Below are 16652 nucleotides of genomic sequence, written 5' to 3' on the forward strand. Positions count from 1 at the left end.
TCTGCAAACCCCACTATATTTGGGGCACTTCAGATAAAATTTCATTGATAAACTACTTATTACTATAAGTAATAATGATACAATGAATACTTACTAAGGGCAGGGCAATACTAAATACTTAACATGTAGTGATTCTTGTAATAACTCTAAAACAGTATATCATCATTTTCATACCATTTTATACATGAGAATAGTGTGATCCGAGAGGTTAAGAAACCTTTTAAAGATATGTAGCTGAGAAATGGCAAAAAAAAAAAAAAAAAAAAAAAGCATTTTTATCTAGGCAGTCTAGTTTAAGAACCCAAGTCTTAAGCTTAATAAGGGTATATATTTTTTTCTGTTAATGAACTCTTACAAGTCATCAATACCACTTTAGTCAATTTTTTCTGTTCTATCAAACAGGTCTAAAGTTATAAAATTTCAAATCTAGAAAAATTCAAAGAAATCACTCTAGGATACATAGGGAATTCACCAGTTCAAAGTATTTTAGGTAGGTTTAAATCATATAAAAATTTTAAGACATATTTGAAATGGAACTTAATAACTGAACCTCATGTGTCAGCAGCAGATATTGGGGCTTAGATCAATGGGTAGAACATCAGTAGCAATTTTATTTAAAACAAAACAAAGACAGCTCTGTTTATCCATACTCCAAAACCATGCCTGTACCTACAGGGATATATGTATCCCAGGAGAAATAAGTGCTTGAAGTACTCAGTGTTTCTAAAAACACCCCCAAATAAGAATATCATAGTACCTAGGAAACACCATATCAAACATGGAATCTGTAGTAGAGAAAAAAAATTTCTTTCATGCCTTAAAAAATATATTGGGACTAGGGATGCAGCCCAGGGGTAAAGCATATGTTTAGCATATGTGACACCCTGGGTTCTATCCCTAGCAACAAAAAGAATTTAAATTTTTTAAATATACATATATAGATAAATAAAAAAATCACAAAGCATCAAATTATATATTATATTCTCTTTTTAATCATCTAGTATGCTCTAATATTTTTAGAAAAGATTAATATTCTAGAATAGTATAAGTAATAATACAGACCAGTCCCAAACATCTCTAAAAAAATAGGTGAAAACAAAACTAAAATGAATGTAGTAACATGACTCAGTTTGGGAAGAAATCAAGCACCTTCTGAAATCTTAGCTTTGCTTTGAGCCATGCTGGGGCTTTTCTTGGCTCACGTCTTTGTTGTATAGTATCTGTTAGCAACCACATCTGGAAAGATGGCTTCTTTTCCCTCCACGAACATGGTAACTTTTTGTATTCCCCTCATGCCTAAGAGTCCTATAAAGAATAATCATGGAATTAATATATGTGTAAGAAAATGAAAATATATTTGCTCATGTCATTTTACCTAAATATCTCTATAGCCTTTCTTACTCAAATTCAGGACTTTTGGATTATGTGATGAAGTGAGTCTCTAACTGAAAACAAATAAATAAATAAATAAACACATGATCACAGAAAAAGGCTACTTCCTCTGTGGTCTCATTCTCAGTATGGTTTCTGCCATTTTGACAGCCCCAGTTACTTTTTGGAAAGTTTTCTTTAATCAGGTTAGGTCAAACAACTTTGACATTGATAAATGTGAACAACAAAAGTTTTAAATTTTTAATATTATTATTACTTAAATTTAGCTAAGTCCTATGTTGCTAAACTATGTTTTTCAGTTTGACATTTTTTATTTAAAATCTGCTTATCAGCATGTAACCTCAACATAAATCAAGGTACATCTGTATGAATTTACAATATAAAATAACTGATTTAGGTTCTGAAACTAAAGAGGCTTAGATTCAACATGTATCTTTCTGTGTAATCTTGATCAAATTACTTAATCACCTTAAACTGATTTGCTTTGCTATTAAATGTAACTAGTAATATTACTAAAAGGATAGTATAGTTATTTTTAAGATCTAAATCTAGACATAAAGGAAACTGGATCTCAGGAAAAATAACCTAACATTGATATGTTACATGTCTTGTAGAGGACTTAGAAAGTGAGATTAAAAACAATAATCCAAGCTAGTAACTAGAGTTTAGACAAGAATATCAGAATAATACATAGATGAAAGGAAACTTTAGAAACATTTTAGGGGAAGAGATAACAGAACAAATTAAAAATTTAAATTATTTAAAAATGGGAATCAGATTGTGTCAATCCTTCACTTAAAACTCTTTAATGCCTTCCTATTGTTCTTATCATCCTTAAATTTTTAAAAAGTGCAATACTGGGAATTGAACCCAGAGACTCACACATGTTAGGCAAGCTCTCTACCACTAAGCCACATCCCCTGACCTACATTCCTATTGCTTTTAGAATAAAATTTATTTTTTACTGGTTAAGACCAATGTTCCATGTAAAAGAAAGGAAAAGTTAGACAAATTTTGTTTTTAAAACTGCTTGAAATCGGGGCTGGGGATGTGGCTCAAGCGGTAGCGCGCTCGCCTAGCCTGTGTGCGGCCCGGATTCGATCCTCAGCACCACATACAAACAAAAGATGTTGTGTCTGCCGAAAACTAAAAAAATAAATAATATTAAAATTCTCTCTCTCTCTCTTAAAAAAAAAAAAAACTGCTTGAAATCATCAGTAAGCTACAAAGATGTTTGGATTTTGGGGAAAGATGAAAAAGAATCCCAAAGATATGATCTAAACCAACCCTTATAGTTAGTGGCAAAAGTGAATTTCTTCTGGAGAAGGAAGACATTTGCTAGAGCCACAAATCATCACTAAAACTTTTATTTAAAATGTATGGAAGTCAATTAGATATAAAATGCAGAACCATAAACCATAAAAGGGCAAAATTTGATTAAAGACAGGAAACAAAAAGATTCTCAGATATCTAGATGTTGATATTTTCTGACAGGTGCTTCAAGCCATAATTCAAGAAGATCTACAAGTCCCTATAAAAAGAATATAAATAAAATCACCCCTAGACACATAGGCAAACTGCAAAAACTAAAAACAAACATAAGAAACCAGAGAATAAGAAATGTTACCTTCACAAGAGCAAATATTACATCAACAGCTAATCTCCCAACAAGAACAATGGAAGCAAGAAGATAATACAACGAAAAGTTTTCAAATGCTAGAAGAAAATGACTGTCAACCTAAAATTCTACAATGAAATTTTATTTAAAAATGAAAGCAAAATAAATCTTTTTAGAAACCAAAAATAATTTGTCTCCTGCAAACCAAACTAGAGAACACATTAAAGGAAGTTCTTCAGGTATAAGGAAAATAATCCCACTTCGCACCTCAAGAGAATAAAAAAGAAAAAAAGTACATGAAGAATAAATATGCAACAACATAATAGCCATATCTTGGGGATCTTAAATATGTAGGACTAAAAATACAACAACAAAAACTCGTGTCACATGGGCAGAGGGGAGGGTATAAATGCAATTAAAAAGTGTTTTAAGTGTAAAAGCCAATTTACATTAAGCTTATCAGGCAGTCAGGGATGTATATTATAAATATGGTAACAACAAAAGTAATAATAAAATAATTTATAACAGTGAAGGGGAAAATAAGTAATAAATCTAAAAGAAAGCAAGGATGAAAGATATAGTATTTATCTCTTGCTTGCCAATGTACCCCACACATCCGGAAGCATGATGTAGTCAAATACTGAGTATTCAATCTGTTTGCCAGAAACCATGCCAGATCACTTATGTTGCTTCTTTCATAACCTAATGCTACTCAAAAGAAAGGTAGTATTTCCATTTTGAGGTGAGAAGGCTACAGCTAGACATTTTTACTCAGTCACATGCTAATTTATGTCAAAGTTAAGATGTGATCTCTACTGCAAAATTTAAAACAAACACCCAGTTTCTAGGCATGGGGAATTATTTACTTATTGTTGTCACAAAAGGGCAATCTTTCACTGCAAAACTAAAAGACTTAAACTATTTTATTTATTTGACTAATTGAATGTGTCTGGGTATAATTTATTGGCTATAGGCCATCTGGCTCTGCCCATTATCTTCAGTATTGCTACTGTTACAGACCCTATACTTTACCTTATCATGCCTGCTAATCCCCAAAATAATTTGCTATGACCATAATCAGTGAAATCTGTGACACTCAAAGTTCCCAAAGGGTTACAGAAAAACAGTGTAGTCCCTCATTAGTACTTCATCTAAATTCCTAACTGTTCTCTATCCCTTGTTAAGATGAAATGGACTACTTGTAGATTTCTAAAACACCTTACATCTCTTAAGCATAAAGTACATATAAAGTCCTTAAAAGAAAAAGTATCTATCTTATCTGGACTCACCCAGACTTCTGCTAAGATAGCTGATGTGAGACACCCCTGGATCAATTGATGTTCTCAGGTTGGTTACAATGTCAAGCCAATGAAAAACATCCTAGTATGTAAAAGAAAAGGCATCCACATGACAGCTAGGAAATATTTCAGTAGGTGAGTTCCAGTTACAATCCCTTTATTCCTGCCTCTTAAAATATCATCCTTCTGGCATTCCCAGCCCCCAATTTTTAAATTCTATAGCAATGGTTTCTAAATATAGCTGATCCTGTGTTAAAAATCCCAGGAAGAGTTAGAATATAAATTACTGGCCCCTCTCCTCAAGATTTCATCAAGTGTCTGAAGTCCAAGGATTTTCAAACCTACTTAAGCCACTCTGAAATACAATCAGTTTGGGAAAATGTTGCTCCATGGAACTTCATTCTGTCTCATTTAAGGGTGTCTCCAAGCAGATAATGGAGAAACCATCACTTGATATTTTAATACCCAAGAAATACTTGGGCCTACTGTATGCCCAAGATTTCCAATCACATTCTTTTAAGTTATTCAGTTTCTGCTTTAAAAAATAACAAAGGAAGGGAAGGGGTATGGGGTTAGAAATGATGGTGGAATGAAATGGACATTATTATCCAAAGTACATGTATAAAGACATGAATTGCTGTGAATTTACTTTGTACACAACCAGAGAGAAGAAAAATTGTGCTCTATATGTGGAATAAGAACTGTAATGTATTCTGCGATCATATATACATTTAAAAAAATTAATAAAAAATAACAGGATAAAATTATATACACATAATAAAATTATATAAAATTTATAACATGTACATAATAAATTAATTTCATATAAGAAATAACAAAGGAAAACACACATACACAAACAAAACAAATGAATAATCATATCTTGTTGCCATTACATAGAGCTGCATTAGGAAAAGTTCTTTTTCAACCATATACTGTGTCAGCTGTCTTCCATATAAACTAATTGAACTTAAATTTCACAAAACAATTCTACTGCCTAGTTCTTCTCAAAGTGAAGTGGCAAAAAGTTATCTAGAAAACAGTTATTCTTAGGTGCAGAGTTATTTTCATGCATCTCAGTTTATAAAAGGGAAGCCCCTAGAATATTGTGTAAAATTTTTTATCCCAAACTGAATATTTTAAATATACTGGAAGAACTTTCCATATCAGATAAACCATTGTCAACATCTGTACAAATCAAAAGATTTTGTGATCTAGTTGGTGGCATAACATAATTTCAAATGACCTTGACATACTGTGCCACTACAGGCACAAAGCCACAGGCACATGGTCCAGGGCAACCATGGTCTGAAAGCTCTGAAAGTGTGAGCCAAAATAAATCTTTCCTCCTTTTAAATTGAATATCTCAGGTATACTGTCACAGGGTAGAAGGAAAACACAATGATGCTATTTTCCTCTTATATAAATTGAAATTTGTCATGATAAAAAGATTTTGATTAAATAAGGCCTTACTTGAAGGGATCAATTTGAACATCTCCAATTGCCTATCTTAGAATGCTACACACATCCTAGGATATTTACCACAGCTAAAAAAGCAAGACTCCCTTCTATTCTTAATTCTATTTATATGTATGCATGAAAAAAAATTAGTTTATGACATCTAAAATGATAGTGTCTGTTGGAATCCACTAAAGTTCTTTCAACAAGGTTTTACTAAATGCGAACATTGTGCTTCTGAAAAATCACATTTTAAAAAGGTTTGAATTTTATAGTATTGGGATTATTTAAAAATTTACCTTTGAGGTATGTATGTATGTATGTATGTATTTTTTGCTAAGGATTGAATCAAGGGGCCTCAAACATGGATTCCACCACTAAGCTATACTCCTAGCCCTATCTTCTTTTGCAGCATAATAAATGACTGGATTTTCTGTTACCCCACTGGTTAACTTTAGTGAATATTAGAATCACCTCTAGGCTTTGTGTGACCAGAGATCACTATGCCTACTCCCAGAGTTTCATGTTCCTAGATCTGGAGTAGAGCCTGAAATTTTTGCATTTCTTACAAGTTCCTAGTTAATGCTAATGCTTCTCATCTGGGGAAGATGTTTTGAGAAACACCAGTTCCAATAATCTAGGACAGATAATATAATATCTAATCTTCATTGGATATGGGGACAATATTCCAGGTAATACTTCTGTTTTGGCACTACTTTAATTTCTTTCTTATTATAAAACCAGGGTAGAGAGGGCCCAAGAAAAAAAGTAGGGTTTATTTTTTAATAACCAAGGATTTTCTACTTAATTCTTTATAACTCAATCTTTTCCAATATGGGCAATCTCAACTCCAGTAAAATATAAGCAGAAAACATTAAAAACAAGACCCAAAACTGAAAGTTACTGGAAAATAACATAGCACATATATCCACTACAAACACAAACATACATCATCATCTATCAGATGTGTTCACAAATATTGGCAAGTTTCCATGGAAGGGTCAACATACAGATGTCTACTTATCATCAAAATTTGAATTACAATCTTGGGGCATTTTTAAGAACTGATAGTTCTAAATTGTTTTTATTTCTGTGAAATGAGTTTGTTTTATTTTTATTTATTTCTAGACCAGAAAAAACACATAATTTTAAATTTTTTTCTTTCGGTAAGAAAAGATTACATCATGCCAAAAATAGAGTGATGCTTTAAAAAAAAATGTAAGAAAATGACCTGGTTTTAATGGAATTTTGAATGTTGAGATTTTCCCAAATTCCACCAAGTTGCCATTTTGTGCCACGAAATACAAATGCTAAGAAAAACAAATTAAGAGGGTTGTTTTTGTTTGTTTGGTCATATGCCTCCTACAAAATTTTTTCTCTAAATACATTTGTCAGAAAATATTCTGTCCATTGAATGCTTACTATGTGTCAGGTATTCTGCTAAATATTGTTTCATTTCATCTTTTATTACCACAATGGTTGATATAATCTTCAGTTTACAAATGAAGAAACTAAGGCTGAAAATATTAAATTACTCAAAATGAAACTAGTCAGCAGTAGATTCAGTATTCAAATATGGACTTGTATGGCAATGATCAATTACACCACAAGACCTCTTAGTTCATATTGATTCCTATTGGTTAATAATAGGTTCTATTTATTTTTCATGAAGTGTTTAGCACTGTGCTAAATACTTTATACACATTATTTCATTCATTTCTCTCAATCTTATTTTTTCTTTGCAGTACTGGGGATTCAAACCAACATACCATTGAGCTACCTCACCAGCCCTTTGTATTTCGTATTTTGAGACAGAGTCTTGCTATGCCAACGCTTACCTCTAACTTGTGATCCTCCTGCCTCAGCCTCCTAAGTAGCTGGGATTACATTCACGTCACAAATTTCAAGGAACTTGCTTAAAGATCACACAGAATGGGAGAGCCAGGATTGAACACTGATCTGATTCCACTTATTATCTCCTAGTCTCCTGTTAGGTATTTCTGTATTTTTAACTTGCAAGTTACAGAATTAGATTCATACTCTGGCTGCTATTTGCTGAGAATATTATCTCTGATCTTCAAATATTTAATATTAACTTTATGATTATTACTTTGGCATCCTATACTGGTTCATAGGAAGACTTCATCTAAACATTCCAGTGTTCCACATTATTGATATCCATTTCCATAATATTCTGCTAAATTTAAACCTGAAAGCTAAAATTGAAACCTCAAACAATACTCAGAACTCTAAGTTATATTAGCTAGATGCTGAGCTTTACATCATCTACAGTTTGAAGAAACTTTAGCATTTGTCATTACTAATGAAATCACTGTATTTATATTAATCATCTAATTACTGAATAGAAACTTGAAACTCTACACCATAGATTTCCTTCAAGGTCATTATGAATAATTAACAAAGAGCAGAGTTAAACAACTTGTACAAACAAACAAAAAATTCTAAGTCTATTCCTTTCTCTCTGTTGAGAAGCCACTAGTCATATGTAGACTAACAGTCCTCTCCATATATACATATATTTATAGCAATAACTATAACTTTTGGTCTCCAGTAAGTATCTAGTTCATTTTAGTAGGATTATTAGTATAATCTCTGCTGGCTAGAGTACACAATTTGTAATATATCTTAGAAGAATTCTGGAAATTTAAATCCCTATATGTATCAAAAGATTTTTACTTAGTTCTTTTGCAAAACTTTGAATTTAGAGTTGTCCAATCCTTGACTAGTATTATATATTAAGTAATTTCAAATATAAGGAAATATCTTACAAATATACTTTAGATATTAGAGGTGTAACTCAGTGGTAGAGTGCTTGCCAAGCATGCATAACACTCTGGTTCAATCCCCAACAGTGGGGGTAGAAAAAATACACACACACAAACACACACACACACACACACACACACACACACACACTTGTTCTTTTACAAAAGGCATGCCAAAAAAACAAAACACTAGATATAAAAGCACTGCCTTAACTCTTCAGAATTTGAGACTCCTTATTAGACTATGCTATTAGTTGCTAGAATAGGTGATAGAGAAATTGAATCTTCCAAACTTGAAAATATTATGAGTTTTGTAAAAATTGTCTTTTAATAAATAAAAGGTGATACAGTGTTCATGACATTTTCTTGCTGCTGTTCACTAAATATGAAAACTTGGATAACAAGAATTTGCTGATCAAATTATTAGGCTACAAAATTCTTAGGGTCAACAAATTAACCTTTCAAGAGATAATTAACAGAGCACTATTTTAGAGTAAGTAGAAAGTAGAGACTGAAATCCTAAATTGATTCAGATTTGGGGGTTTCAGGAGCCAAGCTTTATTATCACATCTTGGATCTAGTAGTAATAATCAGAGTATAAGTGAAGGGTAAAAAACAAACAAAAGGATCCTCCCAGAAAACATCTTTCCATGCCTGTCTCACCTGAGAAGACCCAAATCAAACTATTATAAAGCTAATCAACCCAGCTGCTCCAAGTTGTTTTTACCCATCTAATTATAAGCTCCAGCAGAAGTGATAATACATATAAACTCAAAGTCGAACACTTTTCTCCTAATGCCTCAAGTAGTTTATTGGTAGTTATTATCCACATTTCTATAAATATAAACATTCTAAGTGACCATCACTAGAGTGCAGGTACATTTAACATGAAAGCTCCACAGGAGGCTACTTCATTTTGTGTAAAACAAAAATTAAGGTTTCAAAAATTCAATTATGCTGAAAAAAAAAAATAAAAACCAAAAACTAAAACAAATGCTGCTATCAAAGTGCATTTCTTTTGGTGATTTCAGAACAAACAGCTGTTGGCATTACACATAGGAAATACGCTCATTTGCCAATATATGATTACTTGAACTAAGTCTTTCCTGAAGATAAGAATTAGACAAAGGTCTTTCCTCCATATATATATATATATATATATATATATATATATATATATATACGTATATATATACGTATATATATATATATATATGTATATATATATATAAATAAATAAAAGAGTTTGGTGTTTTTTTGTTTTGTTTTGAACAGAAACAGCACCATTGAATTTTCATAAAACACTTTGTTACTTTCCTCTCATTTTCTATAATCATAATTCTTATCTGCAGTACTTTGCTATTCCTTACTATCATCAGGACTGTATATCTCAGGTAACACTGGTCAGTTGGTAAGCAAAAAAAAAAAAAAAGAAAGAAAGAAAGAAATTAAAGCTCAGAACATATATTGATATTTTACATATTCATTCCATTACACATCAGGTGTTGTTTATAAAGATTTTGCCCCTCCCAAGACACTATAAAAATATGTGAAAAACCACATCTGTTTTCAGCCAGCAAATATTCATAGTACAAATATCTTTTAACCAGAGTATTTTAGAGACCATGTATTATCTACATTCACTAATTGCTTTCTTCATAAATCCATATATCCAAGCATATGCATTTAGGATTAGTCCACATTCCCATATTTACTTTACTATTAAAGTCAAGTAAATTATTCTAGGTTCTTTAAGTGAAAGTGCTTCTGACAACAACCTACTTCTATAATAGCCCCAAATCCCAAAAAAGTTGCTTTAAACCTGTGTAGAAAGATGCATAGTTATTTCTAAGAAAGACTACACGCCAAAACATGCTTCATCAAGAAAACTAATCCATGCACTTGAGTATACCTCAAACACCTTATTTTTTATTAAAGTCAGACCAACTTAAACATTGTCTAGAATTAAGAGACAGCATTATTTGATTCCAGAAACATAAAAAAATCATTTAGCCAAAGTTTAAAAAAGCAAACACTTCCTCCCTGTCCCAGTGTGATCATATAACTGCATAAATATGTGTATATATTAATCTACTTTAAGTATCCATTCACTAGCATTTTATCTTTACAAAGCCTTGTATGCAATTTCTTTGCAAAGGCTTCCCCTCAAAAGATATAAGCACAAAACACTAGGCAGACACTCTTCAGAGTTTTATTTTACTAATTTCAGGTCAAACTTCCACAACTATTTTCTGGTCAATTTACTATCCTTGCTTGGCTTCCCAAAATGGTAGTACCGATAGATTTATGGTGTAGGGAGAGGAAACCACTTTAAGAAGCACTGCATTTACTCATCTTCCAAAAGGCAAATAAATTGGGCATCTGATTGTTCAACAAAACAAAGCTTTAATAGCATCCAGGAAAGCAGACACGCAAACCAGGCTGTAGACACTCTTCCATTTGTCAAAATCAGACCAGAGAAAACCTATTCCACACAGATATAAAAGGTATTGTTATTCATCTTTTCTTTTTCTGTTGCCGCAACATTTTTCTTCTTTTAATTATCATATCGTGTAGTTTCTCAAGTCCTTCCTTTAGTCCATCTCCTATGATTGCACAGGTAGGCTGCAAATGCCAAGGTGTTGATGAGCTCAGTTCACCCATTGCTAACAATTTTTCAATTTCTGTGAGAGACAGTGAGTTCCTCAGGTCTTGTTTGTTAGCAACTATAAGTACAGGGACTCCTTGATTTTCTGATATCCTAGTTATTTTATGAAGTTCTGTTTTGGCTTCTTCCATTCTTTCAACATCAACAGAGTCCACAACAAACACAATGCCATCTGTGCATCTGGTATATGACTTCCACAGTGGCCTTAATTTCTCCTGACCACCTACATCCCAAAAGTGAAAAGTGACTGTTTTAGAATTTCCCAAGGTTACCTTAATTTTCTCAGTGTTAAATCCTTTGGTAGGTACAGTATTTACAAATTCATTGAACTGCAGCCTGTATAAAACAGTTGTCTTTCCAGCACAGTCCAAACCCAGTATAACAATGTGGAAGGACTGAAATGAAGGGAGGCTGGACAGGATAGAAGTCTGATCTGACAGTCCATTCCCCATTTCCAGTTGCAAATAAGTGTCCCAAATTGTAATGTTTTCTTCTTTCTGCTTTGGAATCTCTTTGGTGATGCAGCTACAAGACTGCTGGGGAGGAAATGAAGAAATTATTCCTGTGAAATAATACATTAAAACGGGTTTTCTCTATTTTAGGTAAAATAAGTAACACGAGGAACTTAATTAAACTTGTTTTAGTAAGCAAATCAGATGTGACATGAAACGTTCACAATCCAACGCAAATCATGGAATAATTAAGATTGGAATTCTGTGTTTCACTTAATTCTGTGGTAACATGTACTTTCCTTTACTCCCCCCCGCCCCGTGCTCCCCAAATCTTAGACTTCATTCTGGAAGACAACTCAGTTACCACTATCTAGTCCAACTCGTCGTAACCATAAAAGTGCCCTTTTTGGTGTCAGAAACTCATAAAAGGTAATTTAGGGATCTAATCCCACATGATTCACAGGATACCCAAGATCAGTGTTACAAGCTCAACCCGCCCCCTCCCCCCCCCCAAATAAAAACCCCTCTCACCTCCGGAATCGGAGTCTGGGTCCAAACGAGAAACCATTGGCAGGCGTTTCTATGCGGGGGGAACGCACCCCACGTCCGTCCGGCTTAGATCTCCACGCAGCTCTAGCAGTTGCTGCACTAGAAACCTTGGACTCAGACAAGGACCACGCCCACTCCTCACGGCCCACCCATGATCCCAAATCCCATTGGTCACCCGTATCAGGACAACCCTGCCACTCCCGCCCCCAGCCCTAATTGGTTAGGGTAACCGTCGCTCCCCGTGAGGCAGAGCAGGGCTCTCTCCCGGTCCACCCGCACCACCTGTTGACCCTAAGTTAGAAAACAAGGCGCTCTAGGAGGAAGCCGAGCGGCCCCTGCAGGGGAGGGGGTGCCTCAGACTGTCAGGTCGCCGTCAGCCCTCTGGCTCCGCCCGCCCCGGCGCACCTGCAGCGCGGCCCACAGACGTTGCGCCACGGTCCTCACATCCGGGGCCCGCAGTCACCGCCGGCGCCTTAACTCTTTCTCGGCTGGCGGAGGGTGCTCGTTATGGTCGCGCCAACCCCTGTGGCACAAACGATATGACCTGCGGCTCCCGCAAGGGCAGGCCCTCCCTCCCTGCAGCGGCATCCCTTCACCTCACTCCTCGGCAACCGGCCAGCTCTTCCCCCGCTAGGGCGTGGCCACCCGGCCAATCACTCCGCTACAGCTCACCTGACTAACCGTCCTTCCCTCGTCCTAACTCTGTGTCTCAGCCGTTTGGGAAGTACGCTGACACCTGTCCCAGGGTGTCAGCAAAGCCTGGACGGTGGCAGGGGACCACACGCCACCTCCAGAGGCGCCGCTGGGCGCCCCGCGAAAGGCCGCCCCAACGGTGCTCTGCCGGCTACTCCCCGCGCCAGCCGCGGCGGCGCCGCCCCCTTCCCGCGCGACGCCCCGGCGCTGGCCGTTGGGGGGCGCGCGGGAGCCGGGTCTCCTAGCAACGCCGAAACAGGGTCACTTTTCGAACCGGCCAGTAGCTGGCTGCCCGCAGGGTCGGGTGGGGCTTCCTGACTCGGCTAGCCAGAGCCCTCGCTCTCCCAGACATTGCTGTCGCCTCCAGCCAGCTTCAGACAGGCCCCGCCCTGTACCTTCTCTCCCTGTGTCACCCTAGGGCGGCGGCCATGTGACGCAGCGTCAGAGATTCCAGAGGACACCAGACCGGCAGGCTCTTTATGTAACGGGCGGTGAGGCGGTACCCCAGTGGCTGCCCTCCGCGACCTGGTCTGCCTGGCGCACTTTCCTTTTCTAAAGCAAATAAGCATTCCCTGCTGCGTAGTTCTTGGCTGTATCCCTGTGGGTTAGAGACAGGTAAAAATCCCGTTTTGCGTTGAGGAATGCACTCTGGAATATAACATGGATGTTTCTAATGACCCAAGAAAAATAAGCGGAGGTGCTGGAACTACTGATAACTTGTCTACTAGTCATTGAATGCGTAATGATTTTCCATTGGATAGTTCTGACTGAATGTAATTGTGTCCTTGATCCATAAATTTGCAAATATTTATTGAACTAGACAGTAGGCACTATACTGTGTACTTGAGGATAGAATAGATTGCAAAATAGACACTGTCTTTGCTCTTGTGGAATATTGGAGTCTTTATGGGAGAAAAAGAATGAACTAAATTGTCTCATGAATAAATTTAAGAAATGTGACCAGTAGTAATTTCAGAATGCTCGTGACAACAAAGAGGAGTACTAAACTCAAAGTCCTGGGAAAGCTTCTGTGAACAGAATTTTTTGTGGAAGTCACAGGAGACTGTAATTTAAATGAATCTATATGGTGTACTTATTAAAAAATGTAATTTTAAAAATACAGATTTGAATTTCCCTAAAAAATTTCCTGGCTTTCTCAAGGTCATTATTGCCAGTAATATTTATCTCCTTTATGTCTTGTGTACTGGATTAATAGTGGAAATAAAACCTAAGGACTAAGCACAATGTACAGTTTGCAGACAGCAACACAATTTTGGAAATAACTAGAAATCTCGAATGGCACATTCTGTCAAGGTATTTATTGAATCCAGTATAAGCTAAGGATTGTCTCATTAGTTATAATTATAGAATCTCATTAGACATTTACAGTAATTAGCAAGAAGGTGATAAAAGGCTTAGTGCAATAACTAGCTTCTTTTTCTTGGGAATTGAACAGTGATACTTGATTAAACTGGAATTATTTGAAAATTCTCCTTAAATTAAGAATATACAACAAGAAAATTCCACAACACACCTGTTTACAATACCTTTGAAATCAATTAGGCCTTTTTAGTATTCCTTTCAAAAGTGTGTTTCTACAGTCTTTCCTGGAGTAAAAAAGGAAAAGATATGAAAACACAGAGCCTCCCACCTTGAAGAAGAATTGCATTTTAATGTACTTTAGGCTTTTAACCAGAACCATGATTAGCAAACTACAGCCTGTAGATTAAATTCAGAAAGATAAGGATAGTTTTTACAAGGTTCAAGGGCTGCAAGAGAAAAGAAAGACTAGAATATGCAAGACACTATCAGTGTCCCCACAAAGCTTAAAATATTTGCTTTCTGTCTCACTATAAAAAAATTGGTACACCTGTTCTATAAGCAATAATAACCACATGAAGATAGCAACAACTGATGTAAAAAGTGATGAGATTTGTGGAATATACCATCTACTTTGTTGCAGTCTTCCTACAGAAGGTTCATTCAGATATTTTATTTAGATGCTATGCCAGAAAAATATTCCCTTTAGGCTATAGCTTAGAAGTTGCTACTGTGCCCCTGGATGCCTCAGGGACTTTCTAGGGGTTCTGTGGGATAGTTTAATTTTTTGAGGGAAACACAGTGACATCTGTTGGACCATATTAACAACTACAACTATTAAATTAGCATCCATCTATTTAATAAATGGAACTTTGGGGTGTTTCTTTTAGCCTGTGACACCATGAAAAAATTACTTAAACACTGTGAATCTCTGCTTCTAGCTACATTTTCCAAACTTGGCTAATAATGAAAATCACATGATATGCTTGTAAATATATAGGTTCCTGGGCTCCATTTCAGACCTCCCAAATCAGAATCTTCAGGAGGAGAGACAGTGATCTGCATTTCAAATACACTTTTTACACTTTTGAGCAAATACTAATCTCCAGAAATGGGTACATTTTCTCCTTTGAAGACTAAATAGTTTACATTGTTTCCATTTTTTAATTAAATGCAGAACCCAGATCAAAACACATGCTTGTAGTATTCATCCTCTCTTCCACAAACTGATATTCTGTGATATATTACTAAAAGTACACAGTAGAACTAACATGTCTTTTCTAAACTTTGTCATTCCATAGTGAGTTTTTATTCCTTTTTGAGGATAACACACTTGTTTCAGTGCATATTAGAATTTCTCAAGTTGGAAGGACCAGGTAATTAGAAGGCATAGTCATGGTTGAAGGCACTAGTCCAGTGGAGTTGCTAGAAACGCAGACACACAAGTACCTAATTACCATGATATTCTACAAGAGTTATTATCAAGTCATAATTTTTAGAAACTTAACCTGACAGAAATAGGATGGCTTAACAGAGAAATGTCGTATTTAAGGTGGATATTACAAGAACTCATCACCAGACAAGGGTGGGGCACAGAATTAAAGGTAGAAGCAAGAGTAGGCAAAGCTTGAGGCACAAAGTTATGAGATGTTCAAGCAAAAGAGGGGATTCTGATTTTCCCATGGGAAGAAAGGATATGCTAGAAAAGGAATGTTTTTCTGAGTCTCAAATGATGAAAGAAAAATGCATGCATTTTGTTTCTGAAACAGTGTAAATATCATTCAAAAAGTTTTATTGAGCTAGGCTCTATTTCCAACTGCCTTTTGAACCCTTTTGCCAAATACCCAACACATAAAATATGTGACTGACATCTGTATTAGTCTGGTTGCCATAACAAAATATGATAAAATTGGGTAGCTTACAAACAATAAATTTTTATCTCTCAGTTTTGGAGACTGGGAAGTCCAAAATCAAGCGTGGGCAGATTTCATGTCTTTTAAGACCACAGTATAAAGTCAGGGTGAAAGTTTGACAAGACTCTAGGAAGAGGATACTAGAAGGGAAATACAAGCCAAAATTTACTTAGGATGGTTCTAGATAAAAATTCTCAGGATCCACAAGCTCAAACCCTCTCTGTATACTTCTTTAATGAGCAATTTCAAGGCTATCTCTATTTAGACAACACTTGCTTGCTGTGTCCTTACATAGTAGAGGGGTAAGAGGTCTTTTGAGGGCTTCTTTTGTAAGTGCACTAATCCAATCAGGAGGGCTCCACCCCATGACCTAATCAAGGCTCTGCCTACTACTATCACCTCTGGAATCAGACTTTCAACATAGACACTGCAACATTCAGTCCATTGTATAATTTCATAATTATCCTGTTAATCTCCTCTTTTCATCTCTGGTTTGGTTGATGGT

At 35.7% G+C, this 16652-nt stretch overlaps 1 protein-coding gene across 8 annotated transcripts; it reads right to left on the bottom strand.

Annotated features, from left to right (window-relative positions):
* Positions 1–9974: 9974 nt before the first annotated feature.
* ARL4A (ARF like GTPase 4A) lies at positions 9975–13270 on the bottom strand. 8 transcript variants are annotated; one of them, XM_081283749.1, is made up of 4 exons: positions 12894–13270; positions 12627–12744; positions 12204–12315; positions 9975–11753 (listed from the first exon to the last, which is right to left on the bottom strand). In XM_081283749.1, the coding sequence occupies exon 4, from the start codon at positions 11670–11672 to the stop codon at positions 11070–11072; it is 603 nt and encodes a 200-aa protein (XP_081139875.1). In that variant the 5' UTR covers positions 11673–11753; positions 12204–12315; positions 12627–12744; positions 12894–13270; the 3' UTR covers positions 9975–11069. The 8 variants fall into 8 exon arrangements, with proteins under 8 accessions (XP_081139875.1, XP_081139877.1, XP_081139872.1 ...); XM_081283751.1 differs by having other exon boundaries at positions 12204–12320; XM_081283746.1 differs by having other exon boundaries at positions 9975–11756; positions 12894–13269.
* Between the last annotated feature and the right edge of the window lie 3382 nt (positions 13271–16652).

Source organism: Spermophilus citellus (assembly GCF_964194105.1).
Source record: "Spermophilus citellus genome assembly, chromosome: 3".
NCBI lineage: Eukaryota > Metazoa > Chordata > Mammalia > Rodentia > Sciuridae > Spermophilus > Spermophilus citellus.

Excerpts from the sequence above, each read along its gene's own strand:
- ARL4A (XM_081283753.1), bottom strand. The coding sequence starts at position 11,672 with ATGGGGAATGGACTGTCAGATCAGACTTCTATCCTGTCCAGCCTCCCT.